The 24,955-nt window shown below is 37.7% G+C and overlaps 1 protein-coding gene across 1 annotated transcript in view; it reads left to right on the forward strand.

Annotated features, from left to right (window-relative positions):
* Positions 1 to 24,955, forward strand: part of ABI3BP (ABI family member 3 binding protein) — a 416,270-nt gene that overhangs the window by 306,832 nt on the left and 84,483 nt on the right. Inside the window, exons 60-63 of the mRNA XM_063457646.1 lie at positions 226 to 291; positions 10,672 to 10,740; positions 23,569 to 23,658; positions 24,599 to 24,688. Coding sequence (XP_063313716.1) covers positions 226 to 291; positions 10,672 to 10,740; positions 23,569 to 23,658; positions 24,599 to 24,688 — 315 coding nt within the window. The remainder of the gene's footprint in view (positions 1 to 225; positions 292 to 10,671; positions 10,741 to 23,568; positions 23,659 to 24,598; positions 24,689 to 24,955) is intronic.

Below are 24,955 nucleotides of genomic sequence, written 5' to 3' on the forward strand. Positions count from 1 at the left end.
TCATCATCTTCCTCGCCATCATGAGCCATTCTGGAAAAAATACCATGTGCCATATCTCTCTCTTTTTCCAAATTTTAACATTGCCTTTTACATTTCAGATTCAACAATTCATTCCAAAAACATTCTTGCTGCAATGAAATGCATGGCCAATCTGAAGGACTCACCCAACATCAATTATTTCTAGAATGGGTTATACTAAATTATATATTATGTTTTTAATTGCAGCTCCATATAGAGTGCACCCTAGTTCCTCCAGACCCAGAACATCAGTCAGACCAAGGACCAGACCTGGTAATTATTCACATTTGATTTTATTGCTTTTGTCAGAAATAAAAATGCATGTGCTTAACTGCTTCTCATGGAACATTGTTCTGTTTTTGCTTTGGGATGCATTATCCTGTAATTTTATAGGGCTTTTTCTCTCTCTCTTTTTTTTTTTCTTTTTTTACAAACCATTAAATCAAGTTTATTGCTTGTTCAAGGCACTAGAATCCCCAAAAGTCCATCAAATACTTGGCTAAGGAAATAGACAAGTCTATAAAATTTACAGCATAATTGTGTATTGTAATACAAACTGTGTTTGTATCCTAGTAGCACAGCATCGATGTTTGGGGTCCCACCGGGCTTCATTCTGACTAATGGATTATAGTAAATTAGCACTTTTACTATATATGGTCCCTCTTTATTAATCTTTACTTTAAAGGAAAGTTCAATCTTAAATAAAAAAAATGTAAAGTGTGTGTATATATATAATTTAGATTGCCATAATACAGACAAGGGGCTGTGTGCGTTTAATTACCTCTCCTGCAGCTCCTGTCAGCTCCCTTCTCCTCCGCGCCGGTCCGGTCAGCACCTCTGTCAGCTCCCACTGTAAGTCTCGCGAGAGCCGCGGGGTCATAGCGCGGCTCTCGCGAGACTTACAGTTTAAGCTGACAGGGGAGCTGACCAGACCGGCGCGGAGGAGAAGGGAGCTGACAGGAGCTGCAGGAGAGGTAAGTGCTTCCTGCCAGCCCCCCTCCACTGAACTGCCAATGCCACTGGACCACCATGGAGTGAGAGCCTCCCTCCCTGCCATGTATCAAGCAGGGAGGGGGGACGAAAACAAATAAATATATAATAATAAAATAAAATAATATTAAAAATAATAATAAAATAAAAAATAATAATAATAAAAAATTAATAAAACAAAAACATTATTCAAATAATAAAAAAATAATAATAAAAATGCCCGCCCCCCGTTGATATACCATTTATAAAATGTGAATAATTTTAATTATATTTTTTTTTCACATAAAACCTTTATAGTTCACTTTACAAATCCTGTGAGTGCTCCTAGTTTATTACCTTTTGAATATTATATATATATAGTCTTACATAGTTACATAGTTACATAGCATCAAGTTCAGCCTTCCTCACATATGTTTTTGCTGTTGATCCAAAAGAAGGCAAAAAACCTAGTCTGAAGCGCTTCCAATTTTGCAACAAACTAGGAAAAACTTCCTTCTTAACCCCAAAATAGCAGTCAGATGTCTTCTTGGATCAAGCAGCTATTATCCCACTAATTAGACATTATATCCCTGTATGTTATGTTTTTGCAAGTATTTATCCAATTGCTTTTTAAACATCTGTATGGACTCTGATAAAACCAACTCTTCAGGCAGAGAATTCCATATCCTTATTGCTCTTACTATAAAAAAACCTTTTCTTTGCCTTAGTTGAAATCTCCTTTCTTCCAGCCTAAATGTGTGACCTTGTGTCCTATGTATAGCCCTGTCTATAAATAGATTTCCAAATAATGGTTAGTACTGGCCCTGAATATATTTGTATAATGTTCTCATATCCCCTCTGAGGTGCCGTTTTTCCAAACTAAAGAGATTTAAATGTTTTTACCTTTCTTCGTAACTAAAATGCTCCATTCCTTTTATCAATTTTGTAGCTCGTCTCTGCACTTTTTCTAGTGCCATGATATCCTTCTTTAGAACAGGTGCCCAAAATTGCACAGCATATTCAAGGTGTGGTCTTACCAGCGATTTATAAAGAGGCAAGATTATATTTTCATCCCAAGAATTTATGCCCCTATTTATACATGACAAAACCTTACTGGCCTTAGCAACTGCAGATTGACATTGCATATTGCTGCCTAATTTGTCGTCTATAACAATTTCCAGATCCTTATCGTGTGTGGTTATCCACAATTCACTACCATTTAGGGTGTAAGTTGCTTGTGCATTCTTGACCCCGAAGTGCATAACTTTGCATTTCTCTACATTAAATTTTATCTGTCATTTTAGTGCCCAGGCCCCTAATCTATCCAAATCCCTCTGCAGCAAAGCAATATCCTGCTCACATTTTATTACTTTACAAAGTGTTGTGTCATCTGCAAACACTGAAACATGGCTTTCAATGCCTATTTCAAGATCATTTATAAATATGTTGAATAGAAGTGGTTCCAAAACAGAACCCTGAGGGATCACCACTTACCACTTTTGTCCAGCCTGAAAATGTACCATTAATGACAACTTGTTGTAATCTATCCTTAAGCCAATGTTCTACCCAAGAACAAGAGTAATCATCTAGACCAATTTATTTTAGTTTGAAGACTAAGCTATTGTGAGGAACCGTATCAAATGCCTTGGCAAAATCCAAGTAGATCACATCCACTGCCACACCCTGATCTATACTTCTACTTACTTCTTTGTAGAATGCAATTAGGTTAGTTTGACATGACCTGTGTTTCATAAAACCATGCTGATTATTGCTAATAACAAAGTTTTTCCTAATGAATTTCTGAATATTATCCCTTAATAGCCCTTCAAATATTTTCCCAGTCACAGAAGTTAAGCTCACAGGTCTATAATTTCCAGGCAAGAATTTTGAACCCTTTTTAAATATAGGAACAACATCTGCCTTCCTCCAATCCTCTGGTACAATACCTGAAACAAAAGAATCTTGAAAAATTAAATACAGAGGTTCCCTTATTTCCCCACTTAGCTACTTAAGTACTCGTGGGTGAATACCGTCAGGCCCTGGAGCTTTATTTACATTAATTTTCTTTAACAGCTGTAGCACCTTGTCTCGAAGTCATCCAATCATAAGTTATCTGCAAGTTTTTTGCAGCAATCATTTGCATATCTCTTGCCATGGGATCCTCCTTAATATATACTAAAGAAAAATAGTTATTTAAAATGTTTGCCTTTTCCTGGTCTTCATTAGCTAACAGACCCATCTCTGTTTCATGTGTACCTACACTTTATTTATTTTTTAGAATTGATGTACTTAAAAAAAAAATTGGGGGTTGGTTTTGCATTCTTTGGCTATCAATTTCTAATTTTCTAGTTTAGCCACTTTAATTGCCTTTTTTCAAGAATTATTGGCTTCCTTATATCTCATATAGGATGCCTCTGATTTGTCCGGTTTTAATGCTTTAAATGCCCTTTTCTTATTTTTAATCTCTTGTTTTACTTCTCTACTAAGCCACACTGGTTTCAATTTGTTTCTTTTATATTTATTAACCAATGGTACATACTGAGAAATGTACCTTTCTAATATTTGTTTGAATAGTTACCATTTATTCTCAGTGTTTTTTTCACTAAGGAGTTTATGCCAGTTGATATGTTGCCCTAATCTTATTGAAATTGGCTTTTTAAAAATTATACTCTTTAGTATACCCGTGCTTTTGCTTTTTTGAGTTTATTTAAGAAATTTCACAAATTACCGTATTGCGATCACTATTTCCCAAATGCTCCCCTACTTGGATGTTGGTCAAAAGATCAATGTAACGGATCGCCTGGCAACCCGACTGAGTACCTCCGTTAAAGGATGCTCCTAGCGTTTCCTGAGGACTCCAAGCACTGCAGCAGACACCACAACCACCGAATCAGAGAAGCGTATAAATCCTCTCAAGCATATGAATGCTGTAGACAGTTGAATAGGAAACCATACGAATAGGTTTACACTCCTAGCAGTCAAACTGGAACAGCATACAATAAATCCTCCCCCAATAATGAGACGACACTTCACTTTGAGGGTTAAGCAGGAACTGAGGCTGGCACTCCCAGCCTGGTTTTTATTACAGTTGTTGAGAATACAGGTCCACCCACAGGGAGGGACAAAACAACCAATCAATCGGTACAATACACACAGACACTCCCACACAAAATCCTCCCCTCTGCCTGCAATAGGATTACTGAACACAATGGGTAATCTCATTATCACAGGCAGAGGAATACATTTTTATAAAAAATATCACAGGGACCCCAAAACATGCAATAACCCCATATAGTATATCCTCAGAACCAGGGATCTGGGTGAACCACATATCCAAAATTTACCCAGATCCATTCAGTAGTTTGTTAGATACAGTTTAATGCAGATTCCGCAGAACATATACAAATTATATAAAAAATAATTACTGTATAATGTTGTATAGTTTAAAACTACTGCACGATGTCTTTGTGTGCCAAATACCGTCGAGATGGCACCGTGTAGAAAAGTCACAACAATGTCTGTGAGTTAAAATGGCCGCCATCCATTGTTCTCACCATGTGCTTCATCCATTGTTCTCACCATGTGCCTCTGATACATAAAAAAATGGTGGTCACCCAGTAACTCCACAGTATGTCCCCAGATGGTTCTTAAAGGGCCAGTAAGGTCATACATAATCCATTATGCCCAAATATTGTACTTGAAGGGCCATATCTCCCAGGGACCATAATCACAGGGCAAGAGGCAAGCAAGCAGTCCACTCCAGGAAACTGGGGCAGACTCTGGTGCAGGGTCCAGTCCGCTACAATCAACATTGTTTGTTATAACGAGATCCAGACAAGCATCCTTTCTAGTTGGTGCTTGTACCAGTTGTGACGTAAAGGTGTAATTTAACACTTTCAAAATGCTGATTTTTTTCTTGCTGAAGTAATAGTCACTCTATCCCAATTTATGTCCGGGTAATTAAAATCTCCAATAATTAACGTGTTACCCCGATTTGCAGCTTTCCCAATTTGCTCTAACAGCTGTTCTTCTTCATTAATATTTACATTAGGTGGTTTATAACATATCCCAACCAATAATTGTTTTCTCTTCCTTTGTCCCAAGCAGATATCTACCCATAAGATTTCACATTTTTCTCATCACACTCCACATGCCTAAGATTTTACTTTAACATTTAAGTTAACTGCCCAGTCATGTGTCTAATCTTACCATGTTTCTGTTATGCCTATTATATCATATTGTGTAGTGCATGCTATTGCCTCTAGTTCCCCCATTTTGTTATATAGGCTCCTTGCATTAGTAAGCAAACATTTAATATTATCATGAGTCATTTGTACTTTTTGTGAATTTCCATCAATATTACATCTCTCCTCTGTTCTGAACTTTCCTCTACCCCCATCTCCACCACCCTTATACTGAGCTAAAGCCCATCTCCTTTCTATCCTATCTAGATTGCTTTGACCTAGATTGCTTTGACCCTCCCCCACTACTAGTTTAAAATCTCTTCCAACCTTCTAGCCATCCTAGAAGCTCTTCCGTTTAGGTGCAATCCATCACGACTATACAGGTTGTACCCAAGCACAAAATCGTCCCAGTGCTCTAAAAAACCCAAACCCTCTTTCCTGCACCAAGACTTTAGCCACAAATTGACCTCTCTAATCTCCCACTGCCTTTCTGCTGTAGCGCGTGGCACAGGTAATATTTCTGAAAATGCATTCCTAATATAATCCAGGAGTGCATTGAGAAACACTTTAGACTCTCTCAGTCACCTTCGGAGTTTTTTTTCACATTTATTAGCCATATGCTAAAATTGTCTAAATTGCTGTTTTTTGATAATCAATCTACTCCCAAAACAACAAAAAAACAAGTAAGTTCTGTCAATTTGCTTTGTCCGGAAAAAAATAAATTAGTTTAGATAGTCCGATAGACATCAATATGGCGTGTACTGCAAAATGCACCATTTGTTCATAGAACAATATGAAGAAGTAACTGATAGATGTAGAAAAAAGGGACAGTAGGAAATATTTTATGTATTTATTAGTTATAAAATATATAAATGTAAGTTTATTATTTTTACTGCTTCTCCTTTTTTCCTCTATTGGTCACTTCCCACATGATCTGTGATCTATATTTACTGGCTGTCCTTTAGCCATCATTTTTTTTCCAGTCAATCATCTATTTTTTTGGTGCCACAGATGGAACTCCAAATTGCAGAGCAAAGTAACATGCTCGTCCATAGTGCCTGTCGTTTGTTGAGTTATACGGGTTTCTGACAGAGATTGCTGATGTTGAGACACAAATACATACTATAAGTTTTTACATAAAAAATACCAAGTGGCGTCATGCTAGAGACATATGTAGAAACATAGAAACATAGAATGTGATGGCAGATAAGAACCATTTGGTCCATCTAGTCTTCCCAACTTTGATAAAACTACAGCAGAATTTTTCAAGATTCAGAATCCTCCATTAATTGCAGATTATCATAGATTTAATTTACATGTAATCCTAATTTTAGTAATGACAGAAGGCAAATATTTGGCCTAACTCTGCTCTCAATCCATAGCAGAAAAACAACCAATACATTTTTTTAACCAATCACAAACATATTCAAATGCTGTATAAGACCTCACAACAGGAATTACGTCCTCTTTATTTAATGAGGAATAATGAATATAAAGAACCAACATCCAGGACCTAGGAATGATCCAGTTGCAGCTCGAGAACAAATACATTGCAGAAAACCTCAAATAAGATCCAGTAAAGCTTAAAGGAAAAAGAAAAATGTGTAAAAGGAACAATTTCATTGTGTGTATGAGGGTCATAATAGGGCAAGTCCAACAAAAATCTTCCCTGAGCAAACAAATATATAAATAATTAATATATATTATACAATTAAATAAATAGTAATCAGTATATTTTCTGAAAGGAACACTTACAATAGAAACTTAAACAATATAATACATCCCAAATTCAATGTGAAGTATACTATGGTGGGAAAATATTTGCCTACTGTCATTGCTAAAATTAGGATTAATTCTACACTAAAGCTAGGATAATCTGCAATTTTACCACATGACAGGAGGCTTCCTATTATGCTTTTAATGCTATGATAACACCAAAAAGTCTACAGACTGCATAATATCGGCCAGATAAGCCCCTGCCATGAAAGCATGAGATGCAGCCACCCCAGAAACTGAATGAACCTTGAAAAATGATTCAGTAACCGTGAGGGACCAAACCTAACACGTCAAATGGCAACCGTAACCAATTTATGGGTTTAATGTCCTGTGGGCCAAAAGAAGCTTGGGGCACAGACCATCTGCTGACCAGTAACCACACAAAACACCCTTTGATGTGCTGTGGAAGACACTTTTCATTGAGGGCTGGGCCTTATTTAAGGAAAAGTAAAGGTTCATATGTTTGTTCAGCTCCTTGTTGAGGGTTCCTGAACAGCATACCTTTGCAGTGGAGCCAAGCTCCTTCGCTCACAGGTCAGCCAACTTGAAGTCCAAGCATAGAAGAGCTGATTTTCTTCATTTGGTGGCTAGTACCATATTGGCATTGCCTAGTAAGCAAATACACCTTTAACCCCTTAAGGACCAAACTTCTGGAATAAAAGGGAATCATGACATGTCACACATGTCATGTGTCCTTAAGGGGTTAAGCAAATTCTCTGATATTATTCTATTTCATGGGCAAATAAAAGGCATTGTCTGCCAAATTTAAACTTTATGACAATGGTTCTAAGATGTCCAGTAATTTATCTTGTGCAACTCTTAGACTCTTAGGGTTCTATACCTTCAGCAGTCTCTGGCATTGCTGGTCATATAGGTGACCATGGTAAAATCGAACTCTTGTGTCTGACCAACATTGTCCTGTGAGGGTAGGGTGCAGACTTTAAGCCTATAGACGATTACGCACCTGCCACATATGGATAAATTTGTTGGTGTGATCTGTTCGGATCCAATCCAGAATGAGGATGTCTCAGCTTTCACAGATCAAACATTCTGATGCCTTGTGAGTCAAGAATGGCATCTGCTTCAGTAGGGTTGCCAGACTCTTGTGTGGTTTGGGCCATGGCTTTGTGGGGCACACCCACAAAGGCTTCCCATACATATCGTAATTGTTGAGGAGTGTCCTCGTTGAAGCCATCTTCCTTGTGCGGAGCGGACTGATCAACATGCCTCATCTAGTATAGGTGGGGGGGTAGGTAGTTATCCTCCTTAACCAGCGGTACATGAGGCAGCTTCTCCATCACCTTGCATCATTACCGCAGTATGTGCCCATAGTCACCCTTCCAGTACCTTTTGAGGGGCAAAAGTGTGCCTGTGATGGCGAACCTGAATCTTTGGGATGTTCAGATCCTAAGTCATGCAGTTCCTGAGGTTGAGATTGAGCCATATCCAAAGGCAATTGTGTAAATTCTTTTACAAGGGTGTTTTTGACATAAGCAGTGACTGCAACATTGATCATGGCTTGCAAGTCATGTGGGGAATGAGTGGGTTCCTCCAAAGTTAATAAATAGGGCTTAATTTTGAGGTGAGAAAGTGTTGCCCACTATGGACAGATAAGACAGACAAGTATTACTAAAAATGGACTTTGCAAATGGTTGGATGCAAATATCATGTAATAATATATAAACAGTGCCCCTATACAAAATGAGATACAGCAAAGGCCCCACCATAAAGTTCCTTCATGTCGGGCAAACAGTTACAATCTGGAGAGTGCTAGCAAAAACCGACACAGTTCAATACAAAATACAAAGTGTCACATCCAGCATCATCGGAACGCCAATGGGCCTAAAATATGCAGTGATAGTTTATGTAAAGTAAAATGGGAGATAAAATAATATGTAAACAAACCTATGTATAAGGGAAAATAGAATCACTATGATAGCAGTGAATTAATAAGAAATACATGTACAAAATGTAAGGTATAACATTAATTAGCCAATACTCAATACCAATATCTGGTAGCTTATATGAAGGCAGAAAAGAATGAGGAACAACCTGTTGGGAGGACTTATATAACCTTTGGATATGTTTCTGATTGGTTAAAAAGTTTTATTTGTTGTTTTGCTGATTTGGAGTTGCAATGAAGAAAGTTAAGCCAAATGTGATTTTTTTACTAACAAAAATGATGATGTGGAACATAGATTCTATTTATATGGAAACAAATTCATTATATGGTTACGTTAAAAAAAAACTATCACTGGTTTTCAATCTATTTCACAGTAAATACACTAATTGCATGGTTTTACAAGTGCCTTCACGTCAGCCATTTTAAAACATGTCTCCCAGTTTCAATTGTTTGCTACCAAATTCCATACCAGTGGGTCTTTATTTTGTTTCACAAATTCTTTACATTACAAACTAGGATAAAATTATGTGATGTGTTTAATTTTTATATATTTACCTTCAGAGAAATCCAAAAACAACATGATATTTTTTCATTCGGGCAAAATGGCACAATAACCCTGGGAAACATGTAAATAGAATTAAACAAGCATTAATAAGTTCTACATTTCACGATGCAGTATATTTGTGCAAATTAACCTACTAATCTTGGATTTCAAGAGCATCCACACTTTCTTTTCCCTGTGATTAAATATTTTTATTTGTAGGTTTAATTCCCAGTGATATCAGCAACACAGATATCCCAAAACATATATTCTTAAGTGGGCTCTATGTGTTTAAGTTGTGGTGAAATGAAAAATCTAATCACATTTCATTACCAGGAATTATGCAAAATTACACCAACCCTACATGCGGGAGAAACTTGCTGGACTTATCCTTTTATAATGCTTATGTAATAAAATGTTTCTTCCTATTTCTTAATTACAGGATAAACTTGCCACTGTTGGCCTTTTATATAATTATTTTTTACAAACTTTATTTATAATAAATTTTACATGCAAAGACAAACAATTACGTCAGAAAAAAGACAAGACCCATAGCTTTAATAGTACGTAAGCACAAGGGGAGAGAAGAAAGAGTTGAGTCTTTTTATACTAAAAATGCAATATTATTTTTCAACACTCAAGTTCTCAACCCAAGTTACGATTTAGTAAATAAATCTCAAGGTGATTTACCATTGACATATGCGCAAAAGGAACACAATATTCAAATTGCACTTCACCATTGTTAAAATTAACACAGCTAATGCACAGCAGATCATATATAATGACTGGGGAGCATCTCTCATAAGCTCACCCCCTGCTTAAAGTTATCACTTTCCCCACTTTGTACACTTTTTCATATATTGTGAGAAATCTACAGACATGAATTGAATTCAGGACACGGAATCAATTAGGAATCACGATTTTCCCTAATGATTACTGTTGCTTTTCTGACATAAAACAGCTTCTAACTTTCAGATTGCTGTAGTCAATTCTGCCGCAATTACACTGATTAAAAGCTGAAAGCACAATTTGAAATTACACATAATTTTAACAGAAACATGAAATAGCTCTTAAAGCTAGAAATATAACAGGCCTAGGGCAACATCAGGACAAGTGTAGAATAAAATATACCAACATCTAATGAAGTATGCTAGATAAATCACAGTCAGTATCCAAAATGGTCAAATATAAAACAACATTTAAATGGAAAGACTATGTATCTATCCAATTATCTGCATGGAGTAGCATCCTCAATATTTCTTCTTGATTTGATTTCACAGCACAAAATGGCACAGCGCTCAGGGCAAGACCAACTGGAGACAATACATGGATGACTGGTGTAATACCAGGTAGTGTTTTTCAACTTTCTATGACTTTGCTCCTATGGTTTGAGTATATTTATTGCCTGTTCCTATCATTCTTAGCAGCTAGCGTTTTAATGGATGACACTAAGCATGATAGGAGTGGGTGTGGCCAGATTAAACACAATAAGTCTAAATAAGTGCATGATAGAAATGGGAGGAACATATCCATATTCTTCATCACTTACATTCCAGACAGATCTGGGACAATGCACCAGTATCTCCTAAATTGTCCCCACTACTGGCATAAATATAACCAAAGTGAACCAAATTTTACTTTTTTTTGGTAAATGAATAGAGCTGAATATAAAAAAAATCTTCATTTTAACAGGATATTTCCTATTCAAAGCATTATGGGACGAATTTACAAAACACAGTACTAGTCTGGACAAAATGCTCATGAGGAGCAATTACCAAGGAAACTAATTGAATATCTCTCATTATTTAGTCCTATGTATCACCAGTTTTGCCATGATAAATATTCCCATTACTGTCCTGTTTGAAGCTATTTTGTCCTAAAAGTCTCCAGTGCAATTTTAAGTCACCATGATGTGTTCTTTATTGAATAAACCCCAGTATATTTTTACATTATTTTTATAAGCACTACACTTTAACCTATTTAGATATGAGTATTTATCACTTTAAAGTTAATGGGAAAAAATGGGCAGCTCAGACAAGCCAGTTGTTTCCTTTTTTACTTTCAAATGCTGTATTTGTTTTTGGAGTTATTAATAATGTGTCTAAAATTTAGGATAAGAATGAGCAAATCACACATTTATCATAGTAACAAAAATGCTCATTAGGTTTTTCCTCAAATTATGCAGTTTTTATAACTAGAGTTATCTTGACATTGTTTTACAGCCAAAATTGATACAGCTAAATCCTAACAAATTTATATGTAGCAGTTAAATAAATAGTTCCAGCTTTATAAAAACTTCAAAAAGTTTGAACTAGGAATAGTGGAGACTTAACAAGAAAATTGCAAAATCATACCAAAATTGTTTGCTTGGATTTAAGATTTTGTTTGACGATTAAAGCCTTAAATGTGTCAACAATTAAAGATTGTGACAATTATTTAGAGAGTAAAGTGTTATTATTTCACTTGAAGTTACCACAATTTAGCAATATACAATGACAATATACAAGAGAGGCAAAATGGTCTATACAAAAAATTGGTATATTTTCCTTCTTTTAGATTCCTCCAGAAAATGCATAAAACCTGACTTCCCCACTTAAACGGAAATTGTGAAAATACACATCTCCTCTATGGTCCCCCATTTACAACTTTTCATGCAAAGAAAAAAATGGAACATCTGTAAAATAAAAATGATTTCCAATAAAATAAATAGCATAAGTATTGATACAGAAGGTTTATGATTAGGTCCCATTAGTTTCCTAGTACATTCTGGGAAACCCACATGAATGATAATCATTTTATTGACTTCAGAAAAATTGAAAGACTGAGCTGGCTAGGGCCCACACCGCACTTCAATTTAGGTAATCAATTACTTTTCTGATTTCCAGCCTCTACTATCATTTTATTGTTAATTTCACAACGTCAAGCTTGATATGCCTGTATAGTAAGGCTAGCAACAAAAATACTTATGCAGGCTTTTTCACCGCAACACAGGTTGAAGGTTACAGATTGTCAATGGTATTAAATGATACAGGTAGTAGCTGTGTCATTAACCCATTATGTTCCATTAATGGGACATGCATCCCTTTGCGACAACTGCTTCATTCAAAGACTTTGCATTTAATTACAATTGATTTTTTTTTTTTATATTTACTTGCTTTGTCTTGCCTGCGCTTTCCATGCCCATCCCAGGGGGATACTGATCTAACCAACCAGTGTCCTATCTCTAGGGATTACAGAAAGCAGTTTTGTGACGTTGTAAGATCCTAGTACGCACGCTTACTGTGCAAGCGCATTACGCATGTTCACAGCAGACCCTTCTCCAAGCCATAAATGTTGCCTAGGCACTACTGGCTGTTTTACAGCCATTACAGTCCACCAGGGATTTAAGCAACCCACTGGACCGCAACAGAATCAAGCAATAGAGCCTCACCACTCACATCATCCCACTCACCCAACCTCACTCACCCCCCACATACATTGACCATGTCACCCTAACCCCCACAATCACTGCCACACTCACCACCCACAATCACGCTGTCATAGTCACACTGTTACACTGTCTCTGTCACAGTCAACATCATGTTATACATTCTATACAAAGTCACGGATACACATACACACAGATATACACTCACAAATGCACAAGGATACTTACTACCAGACACACACTCTTAAGCACATCGACAGATACCCACTGCTAGACATGCACACATGCTAGACACAGATTTTGTGTGTGTATCAATGTCAGGTGTCAATGTGCATGTGTTTGAGTGTCATTTTGTGTCTGTGCATCAGTATGTTTGTGTGTTGTGTATGTGTGTGCTTGTATCTGAGTGTATGTCCAAAGAGGAAACATGGCTGTAACAGGAGGGCGATATTGTATAGGCAATGTCAGGGTAATTTGGTAACATATCTCATATAGTATATGGGTAAAAATACCCCAAAGGACCCTTCCTCTTTATTTTCTATATGCAGAAATGCAGAGTTTGTCATTATTGCTTCCCTGACTCACAACCTTAGTTCTTTTGTTTACAAAAGTCATAATTATGATCGTAGCTTCGCATTCTCATGCTAGGCTGATAAGCTCACACTACACACACGCAATCTTACAAGCAGCCTCCAAACACATGCACAATACACTTTCCTGGCCCTCTTGTCCTCTGGTATCTCAGTTAGAGACACCAGTGACAAGTCACAAGCAATGAAGCAGAAATGTGTTATTAAATGTGCTTGCTCTGTACAGAACAAATACAAAGCCTTTTTCTCATCCAAGAGTTCTTAAGTGGGGCACTGCTGGAAGAGCATTGAACCAACATGCTCACTTTAAGAGAAGGGGTTCTTGTCATTGGTGACGACAAAACTATTTTCCCAGTCCAGCCCTGGGTTAAAAAGTGATCTTTTTTTCAATTGTTAATCATTAGTAGACATAATACACGGGTCTGAAATGTTAGCAAAGTATGTACTAATGCACATCTCTAGAATATTAAATACTTGCTCAAAACTTTGGTTAAAGAAAATATTTAGCATGTTTAATCCTTGTTAATATTATCTGCCTTCTGAAAATGCCACTCTTTAGTCCAAAACTGCAGCTGGGGTCAGTCAATGCAGACATGTTTGTAAGTTAAGAGGCGTCCAATATAGAACAGTATTTGATTTTCAGATTAAATGCGATCAAACTGAATGGGATAATTGAGTTTGATGTAAACTGGTGGTAGGTGCCAGATAGTGAGAAAACATGTGCAGTGAATGAAATGAAAGACTTCTGTTCTTTCTTTTTGATGTTTCTTTGTTCTTTAGAAATAAGACAATGCTAGAGGTGTTGCAGCAATTTAAACGGGCACTAAAAAAGGTAATCCCTACAAAATTATGAAAATGTGATGCAATACAACGGAAGGTTTATGCACACATCCTTTTTTCCATTAGTTTAGCATAGCATACCTTTTAGATTGTTTTTTATTTTGTATTTTGTACTGCATATATTCAGCCATGGTGATTATCTCGGAATCCGAAGGGTAATGTGTATAATATATATTATAGCTAGACCGTGTGCTGTCAGTTGGTTCTGAGCTGACAGCCAACGTACCAAAATACTGTAAGAGCAGGGCCAGCGCAACCGTTAAGCAAACTAGGCATTTGCCTAGGGCGCCGGCCTGCTGGGGGCTCCCCCTGTCCTGGGCAGCAGCATTGGGCGAGCGGCTCTTTGGGGCCGATCCTCCAGGTGCCCGAAAATGGGGGCGCCGAGAGGAGCCCTGTCACAGGAGGCCAAGGAGGAAGTAATTTGACCACCTTAGGGCGCCACCAAAGCTGTTCTTCAGTATGGCAGAGCAGGCACCCTCTTACCTGGATGGCAGGTGCCTGCTCTGCAGTTAAATAGTTAAATTCCAGAGGAGAGAAGGCAGGCGGCGGCAAGGGAGGCTCTTCTTGCAGCTCCCCACTCCTCCCTCACGCCCCCTCTGTGATGCCAGGAGCCGGAATATGACGTCATTCTGGCCACGGCATACTAAACAGCGCACTGGAGTAGTGAGGAACTTCCCCACTCTGTGTGTTTCTGTCAGTGAGTGAGCGTATTTCTGTCAGTGAATGTGTATGTCTGTGTGTGTGCGTCTGTCAGTGAGTGTGTGAGTGTGTGATTGTCTGTGTGTGTGTCAGTCAGTGAGTGAGTGTATGTATGTCAGTGAGTGTCTGTCAGTGAATGAGTGTATGTCTGTCAGTGAGTGTGTGTGTGCATGTGTGTGTCTGTCAGTGAGTGAGTGTGTGTCTGTCAGTGAATGAGTGTATATCTGTCAGTGAGTGTCTGTGTGTCTGTCAGTGAGTGTATGTCTGTCAGTGAGTTTCTGTTTGTGTGTGTGTGTCTGTCAGTGAGTGTCTGTCTGTGTGCCTGTCAGCGAGTGTGTGTGTGTCTGCCAGTGTGTGTCTGTCAGTGAGTGAGGGACATGAGGGGGCGGCAAAATGAATCTTTGCCTAGGGCGGAAGAAATCCTTGCACCAGCCATGTGTAAGAGTGCAAAGATTTTTAAAATGAAATGTTTTCATTTCAGTTGTCTTAGCTTGTCTTACGTACAAGCTAAGACAAGCTGAAAGAACAAAAACACCTATTTAATGGGCCAAAATAAAGTGTCCGATGCTAAATTAATTTTCACATAATCAGAAAACCCCTACATACATGAAAATGGAAAAGTATCCATTGAAGATATAGTGTTTGGAGTGATCCTTTAATTAGTCCATGTGCCATAAAATACTGTACACAGAAATGCTAAATCTCATTAAGGTAAATGTTAAAATCTGAAATTGCATAGCTTTAAATTACAATTGGCTTTAAAATAAAAATGTTATTATTTTTATTTTAATTTATAATTTTTTTTGCTCACATAGCTGATATTCTGTTTGGGTTGCCATGACATTTAATGATACACCTTTAATATTCCCAGCAGGAATGTTACTATACTGCATCTGCTCATTAATCTTCCATAGCTCAGAATAGAGAACATCAAACCTTTCTCAGCTGTTTATTGACCTCATTCTTCTGGTATACCATTTTATCACTTTCCCTGTCTGTATCCTGTCAGGTGCATCTTCCTGCTAGCAATCAATGCCGGTTGCTCCCTTCTAAGATCTTGAGAGCGTGTTTCATGGTGTGCATTTATAACGTTTCACGCTTTACAGAAACCTCTGCCTGTATTCTAACATTGCTCTTGTTGGCAAGCCTGAGCTCAGTTTATAGACTTTTTACTGGTTTCCATCTGTCTTCCACATGCCTAGATTACCACCTTGTATTTAATTATTGATATTACAGTTAGGCATAATTTATCAGTGTACGTTAATAGAAGACATTAACGTCCTTTACCCTACATATGTATGTTTCATTTCTTTGTATATAGGTAAAACCCTCATGATTTGAACTTTTGCATGGCTCTGAGCTGGATATAGCATACAGTTTAATGTTCTTGGTGTAATTTGTTCACTGCAATACGTTATCATCATGCCCCAAAAAGACCACAATTATACCCAGTTTTGGGCTAATTCAAGATGATTTAGAGGTTGTCTTGTTCAATTCAGAGGTTAATAAATTAAATAAATTCGCTCTAATCATTAAGAATGGCTTAAATCGATTTGGGCACTGTCTCCTAAGTTTGTGTCAAAATTAGCAAATTGACCAAAAAAACAGCACTCTCCTGGCACGTGCCAAACTGGCCCTGCCTCTGTAGCCATTTCTGTATTATCCGTCCACCTTGAGTTACAATGTTAAGTTGGGAGTACAGGGGGCAGGTCACCTAAATTAAATAAGCCCCTAAGCATGATAAGTGGTACAGCTCATTGTATGAGTATGGTGCAAAGAGTCTTTGGGCACTGTCTCCTAGTTAAGTATCTAACCATGTTCAAGTAGTTTGACAAAAGTTGGCGCTCTCCTATTGCATGCAACCTAGTCCCTCTGGTTAGAATCAGCTAATGAAAAAGTGTGCAACAATTCTTTGCACCATAACCACTACAATCATTTGTAGTGCTTATGGTGCTTAGAGTATCCATTTAAGGATCTATTCACTAAACCAGGAATTGGGGTATAGTGATAAAGAAATAGTCAGTTTTAGATCAAAATGGCATAGCTGGAAAATGTGCTAACTTAAATTTTTTTCCCATTTGTTCAAATAAGGAAATAAATTTGCACTATTGTCAATTCTTCACAAAGAGAGGGATACAGTAATATTATTACATTTGAACTTATCACCTGTATGGCTCTGTACAAGAGTGCCAAAACAATACATTTCTTAAAAGCAAAATATATTCTTCATATACCATATATTTCATAACAGGCCATTTCTGGATACAGAAAAAGCAAACAATTTTCTCGCAGGTGTTATATTATTATCCTATAATTGAAACATAACCTGTGCCCTTTTAGACCACCATTTACCATTTACTGCTTCCAGCAGTATGACAAGAATGTCTACACAATGTCAAGAAAGCATACACAGAAGAAAATGGCATGTATTAAATGTCAGGCTTTGTTTGTAGATATTAGTAACAAATAACGGTTTGGCATTTAACTGGAAAAGTGATGATTAGTGGATTTTATGGTTATACTATGTTCTGATTCCTACAAATTACATTTTGTGCTAGGGCAATGTAATCAAAAAATTGAATTGTTAACATTGACATGTTTTCCCTATTTACCATTATTGTTATTTACTTATAAGCACAACTATGTTAAGTTGTGTTTAATTCATGATTGCTTGTGCCAATAAAATCTACAGTTTCTCAATGCACAATGTGAGGATCTCCTGCCCTACATTCAGTGTGCCCTTTTACCAAGGTAGTGTGCTGGTAAAGGTCATTTAACAATAAAATATTTGCCATTTCAGTTGCAAAATGTAGGTAAAAAATGCTATTGAAGGGGGGCAGAGCTTAGCAAGAGAACTGGCCGGACGCACGATCGATGAGCTCAGTGCTCACACGGTATAAAATGGCGATTATTCCCTGAACTATCCTTCAGAAACAGCGCCCAACATGGCCAAACATACCATCGGGCATTAAACTAAGAAGCAGAAGCCAGACAAACCCAAGCCCGGCATGAACATGACAAACTTCTCAGGCAGGCCCATGGCGCATGCGGTCCCAAGATGGCTGACAATATTGTGGACTTTTCAGACTCCTCCGAGAATCTGGGCCCTGAAGTAGGCAGACAGGACCTGCCACCTTTGCTGCAGCCTAAGAAGACTCTGGCAACTGGAGAGTCTGATCAAGTGATGGCAACATTACTTAAAGCTATGCTGGCCAACCTCCAGTAGCCTATACAGGCAGTCATGGCGCTGCTCCGCACAGACCTCACAGGCTGGTAGAATGCCTGAGCATGGTGGAGGCCCTTAATAGAGACTCAAACTCAAGCTATTTCTGAGCTTCAAATAGAAGTCAGCCAACTCAAGAAGCAGGACGACCTATCTGATAAATGCTTTGCCACACTTGAGGATCTACAGAGACGCAATAACCTTAAGGTCCAAGGCGTCCCTGAGGAGACCCCAGAAGCCGAGCTTCCACATCTACTGCGGAGGCTGGTGGAGGCCCTGCTTACACACAAACATGCCAGAGCCAGAGCGTTTGATGAGGTCTTTCAAATCCCAAAGACCCGGAGGGCACCGGAGGCTGCACCAAGAGACCTAGTGGTGAAATTCCGCAATAAAGCTGATAAGATGGCGGTGATGGCTGTGCTTAAAGGGACTGCAACATACATCTTCGAAAACATGAAGTTATCATTCTATGCTGGTTGTATTGAACTGGTATATTGAAATAGAAGAATCAAATATATAAATAAATGATTTACAGCTAAGTGAATTTCCTCTAAACTTGAGGAAGGTGCCGCTGTTTGCACCGAAACACGCGTCGGGTTATGTGTTGGGGATTTTAATATCACATTTGCTGAGTACTTAGAGCACTATGCACTCTTTTGAGGTTTAGGAGAAGCCTCTTTTTTCTGTTACTTGAGGTAGACCTTTATAGAGGGCTCCCATCTAGCCTGGGCTGGGTTTAGCATAGAACAGCCACAAAGGTGTTTTCTCGGAGATGTAGGTAATATCCCCAAGCCATTTGGGAACTATAGGAAAGAGCCTATATAATTTGATGAATTTCTAGCATAGAACATCTATGAAGGTCTTTTTCAGGAGACATAAGCAATTACTTTTAATACCGTTAGGACTCTAGGACTGTTGTTAGAGATTGTTTATAACCTTACATTTTCTCCATCTCCATGATACAACATATGATTGTTGGTCAGTTGCAAAGGACACTTATATTGATTTATGTTCCTATAGTGATCAAATTGTATATCACATTTATCTCTACTGTAGAATATTTTGTACAGTACATTTTTTGCCCTCTATTTCTATTGCAGTGGTTCTATGATATTACTATCAGTTCACCATTTAGTGAACCTTCCTTTTACTAGCCTATCCAGTTAATCCATCTCAGCAGCAATTACTATCTGTGTTTGTTTAAGCCATCATATATATCCAGCTGCCTCTTTGGGATTGTCAATATGGATAGGAACTAGCCTATTTATACTTAGTAACAACTTCTCCCTATTTTTGTTTATTTGTATCCATTTGCTTTTCCTTTCTAAATAATTTACCTAATAAAGTTTTGTAACCATTGGATACATTCCAATTTTGATACGATTAGTGGGAAATAGTATCTATGGTCTACCATAAGGTTCAGAGGAAATTCACTTAGCTGTTAAATCATTTATTTATTTATTTGATTCTTCTATTTCAATATACTAGTTCAATACAACCATAGTCTATGTTGTATTTTATTTACCTTTCAATCCAGCATTCCAGGGTACAGGCCAGGGTGGATCTTTTACCACCCTACTGACCATTGTGTCCCTAACCAAATATTTTGGGATCAGTTGACACAAAAAAAAAAAATATATTCTATGCTGACCTATCGGGAACCCCTCTACAATGGAGGAGAAGCATGCAACCTTGTACAGCCCTACTGGCTGTAAAAGGTTGCCATGGCATCAGTTACAAGTGGCGTTCACCACAGGCCCTTCAAGTTCTGCAGGGAGATGTCACCAATACTGTAACTGACCTACAGAAAGCAGCTGCCATCCTGGGAACTCTGGGTATACCTCAGGACTCACTATCTAACCCACAACCTCAAGGGAAACCTCCAGCAGCACAGATATAGGACCCGGTGCATATTACACACTTCACTCCGCAGGGAGCCGCACCAGATAATTCTGCAGTGGTTACCACCTGAAGCCCTGGGCCATGGGCTTGCCGTTATACTTTTTTGCTAACAGCAAGACATCCTGCATAATGTGTTTTGCAGATTGATGTTGTTTTTGTTTGTATCATTATTACTCTTCCGAGACTATAATTTTCTTATGATTTTCTTCGTTTTTTCTTCATTTTCTTTAAAGACCCTAGCCAGGCACACATTGCCTTCCTTAGGCCCTGACCATTGTTTGTGGAATTGCTCTTTTCAGAATTTACCTCCACACATTTTTAAGGGCATAGGTTTAACCTAATTTACTTGACACATAGCTAAAGTTCCAATAGGTGCTACCATGCTTCTACTATTCTTCTTCAGAATTGAATAGACAACATTATAGAGAAAACACTAATAGAGACCACTGGTCTTCAGCACTTATTTACTGCATTAGTTCTAGTCAGCATCTGTGAGTACTTACCTCACTTACGAATACACCCCATTAGGGGAATCCTCTTCTGGCTACCGGTGGAGCCAGTTTTATATCTCACTACTATTTGTAGATGTTGTTCTATTAAAGGTTCAATACACACGTCTTTTCCCCATTTTTCACTTTTTGTTTTTTGTTCGTGTCCCCCCTTTTTCTCTATTAGTACCATTACTCAAAGGGGTATAGACCATTGAGTGAGCAGTCTCCCACCTTCATATAGCTTTATGTTTGGTGGTCGTTCTGCCCATTCTTTCATTTCTTTTTCGATTTTCCCGGGGTTAAGCCCCCTATACCCCTTGTAACCACTTCAGAGTCTGGGTAGCTGGTTTCTTCCAGCACCCCATATCCTCTGTTCCCTTTTTTTCTAATTTTTATATTTAAAACATGTATGTTTATAAATGTGTTTTAGATGTAATTTAAACTTATCTTTATTCCAGTATTAAGACAGACTCCTCACTGCAACCTGATTCTCCACCTATGAAGTCATCAGGACTGATGACTTTTGTTGAATTAGATACACGATGCATGCGCTGTATGACCACAGCCTGCCAGTCCAGTGCTTTTCTATGAATTTATTGAATCTGCATTAGTCCAAAGCTCCTAGTAACTGTCTGAATGAGACCAACTACTAGCCATGGGAACTGCAAAATGTAAACAGTTCCTCAAGGCTGCAGAAGCAAAATATATTCTCCAAAAACACTTCATTAAGTGAAGTGATATAATGTTGTCTATTCAATTCTGAAGAAGAATAGTAGAAGCATGGTAGCACCTATTGGAACTTTAGCTATGTGTCAAGTAAATTAGGTTAAACCTATGCCCTTAAAAATGTGTGGAGGTAAATTCTGAAAAGAGCAATTCCACAAACAATCTAAAGCTACACTTCAAAATAAAATAAACTCTTCCATATTTAACGGTTAAGATGATCAGTTTTTTGGGGGGTACTTTACCATTGGAAATATGCAGATTATTGCAAATGTCCCTGGATCCATACTCTGTTGTAGTGCTGTCACATAATCAGGGCCGGATTTACATAGGGCCTGATGGAGCTGCAGCTCCAGGCCCATGCCCATGGAATAGGTCCATTGATTTAAAAAAAAAGATCTACTCTTCACGTGCTCTTGCTTAAGTATGGAAACTTGTGTGATCTGGCAGACTATGGAATTATTAAGGTAAAGCTAACTTTACGCACTATTCAAATACTCTTGCTGCTTCGTTCTCTCTAACACTGTGGCATATTCCCTTCTACACTCACTACACCCTCCTTTTCTCTGTCCTTGGAAAGTGTGGAGCGAGCGCATCATTAGATACATTTATGCCAAACTCAGGGTGCTGTCTGCATAGTGTGGCCAACCTGCATGATTGGCAGACAGCCTGACATGCATTCACGTCTGACTGGCCTTCCAATCTTTGGGCAGACACACACCCTTTTTGGGCATGTCTGTCTCATTGGGCAGTTCGGATTACGTGATTTGCGTCAGTGACCCACCCTTTTACCTTGCCCACCGACATCCTACTTCACTGGACACTGCTGTTAGGAGTTATGGATTTACTTGGGAGATTAAAGGGAGACATTAGCACATGGTATGTGTTTTCTGATAACTATATCCAGTGAGTTTCCCTCCAGCACCAACTCCACCAGATACATTATGCTTGGGAGGTATAACTGTTTTAGTGTTTTCTGTCAATAAGATTCTGTAATTAGGCCCATTATAATTGTCAGCAATAGGCCCAACGGGCTCTTAATCTGGACCTGCACATAGTACCTTGAACACTTTGCTTTATACATCCTGTAGATGTCTTAGATTTCACAACACTTTACTTCACTAATTTACCTCATCTCTGTTTAGTGATAAAATGTACTAATCCTATCTAGTGAGTATAAAGAATCTCATCTTCATTATTGATTCTTAGATTATTTTCACATAGATTAAAAAAATCTACTGAGTGCTAACTACTGAGACATTTTTTATAGTCCTCTGTTACTGACTTTGACTCCATTTTTCTAGATTACTATACTGTATTCCCTTTATACATTATTTCCTGTCAGTGCATCTGTATTTATCATTTCTAGATCGCTGACATTCTGTTTTGAGTGAAAGAATATGTTTGTGTCATTATCATTTCATTCTAATAATAGCAAAGTGTTGTTACAGATGATTTTAAATGGTACCATACCAAGTGTATTTCTATATTTAGAAATGTATGAAATGTTAAAGACAAACCCTTCAAATCAACACGAAAGAGGTCATTTGTAAGTGGATCTGAGTAAAAAGGCAAATTATACAGAATAACAGATTAACACATTTACGTTAAACTTATGCAACCTATACACTTTTTGCCAAACACAGTTATACAAACATCTAATTCTCACGGAAATAGAAGAAATATAATATTGAGTGTTGTAGCCCAGCTGTCAGAGGCCATATGTTGGTTTTCAGATAAAAAAAAAATAGAAATATGCTGATTTTGGATTCTTTCAGTTGTAATAAATTTACATGTCCACTAAACTGAAGAACTGAAACGTTTCAACATGTGGATTTGCATCTAGGAAAGTTATTAGAATATTCATGCGATGACAAGTCTAGAGAGCATAGGATATTAATTGCCCATCAGAAATCTGATTTCAAGCTGAACCAATTGAAAAGTGGCCAGCATAAAGTATGGGCAGAGTGTGTAAGTGTGCATTTTATTGTAAGTCTGTTTGTGTCACTGTCTATGTATGTCTGTGTATTGAAAAATGATTGGTGCTAATTAGATTGAGGTATGTGCAAGTTATGTATATGCGAGTGGCTAGTTATGTGTATGCATTCTTCTACTCAGTGTTACTCTTTTATATCTCTGTACTCCATATTTCTTTTTAATAAACAGAATACCAGCAAACAAAAAGAAACAAAGTGAGCATGACTCCCATACTGACTTGCAGAAAATATATGTGCATATTAACCATCTAATGATATGTTTTGTCTGGCTTGTCTGTTTGTCAGGTGGAAGGTACATTGACAGTACTAAACTTCTTGGTGCTAGCAGAAATATTTCAATGGAACCAAACAATACTGGAAAGAGAGTATTCTCAGGTATATGTGATATTTGCAGTAGTAGCAGCAGCAGCCTGTCTGTACTGTATGCTCCAATAAAGGAGCTGGTATTTTAATTTATTTTCATGGATGGTTAGATTCCTGACTTGAATCTCCATCATTTGCTTAGCTGTATAGATTTAGTTTTCTTTCTATATTACGCTATGCATTGACCTTGTATGTGCATCTTGCCATTTTCTGACTAGGATTTTTTTTTTATCTATAACTGCTTACATGTCTGTATGTGGGGTAACAGCTTCTTGATCCAATGAGAGATCTGACTACCATTCTGGGGTCGAGAAGAATTTTTTTCCTAGTTTGTTACAAAATTGGAAAGTGCCATAAACAGGTTTTTTGCCTTCTAATGGATCAACAGCAAAAGCAGATGTGAGAAAGACTGAACTCGATGGATGCATGTCTCTTTTCAGCCTATGGAGCTATGTCTACCTCAATTAATTAATTTTATGGCATACAGATATTTTATAAAATTACTTTGTGTTTGATATACTACCCATGGCAGAAACATTTTGTCTGCGGCAAAGAGTGCAGCAGACACTTGACCACAGTTTCCATGGAAACTGCATAATCTGCTATTCCTTCCCATGTGATCAAGTATGGTAGAGCAGGTTTGTCCTGAAGCCCGAATGTCTTTGCCACCAACACCGCAGATACTGAATGTCCTAACTATCATAAGGGGTGTATCAAAATACTACTAACATATTATATTTTTATTAGAGATATTTAATTCAAAAATAATCCTTGGATATGCTTGCTTTACTAATTCCTAATTATTATGAATCAGCATAAACAATGGACAAATTATTTTAAAAGGAAGGCTACTTATCTTACAACTACTTCTTTATATTACATGTTAAATATTATTACATTACTGGAGTTTAGTTTCAACTTAATCTATAATAATGTTTATATATGTCTCTAGTGTCTTCTGCGCCGCTTATTCCTGTACGACCGACAAGCGTGCGAAGAAGATTTCCACCTACAAATGTTACAGGTAGACCAGGAGGTCCAGGTAAGTTAAACGGTTTTCCTTTAAATTAGCTCTTAGCTTGCTATGATATTACATAGAAACATAGAAACATAGAATGTGACGGCAGATAAGAACCATTCGGCCCATCTAGTCTGCCCAGTTTTCTAAATACTTTCATTAGTCCCTGGCCTTATCTTATAGTTAGGATAGCCTTATGCCTATCCCACGCATGCTTAAACTCCTTTACTGTGTTAACCTCTACCACTTCAGCTGGAAGGCTATTCCATGCATCCACTACCCTCTCAGTAA

This window comes from Pelobates fuscus, chromosome 1 (assembly GCF_036172605.1).
Source record: "Pelobates fuscus isolate aPelFus1 chromosome 1, aPelFus1.pri, whole genome shotgun sequence".
NCBI classification, from domain to species: Eukaryota; Metazoa; Chordata; class Amphibia; order Anura; family Pelobatidae; genus Pelobates; species Pelobates fuscus.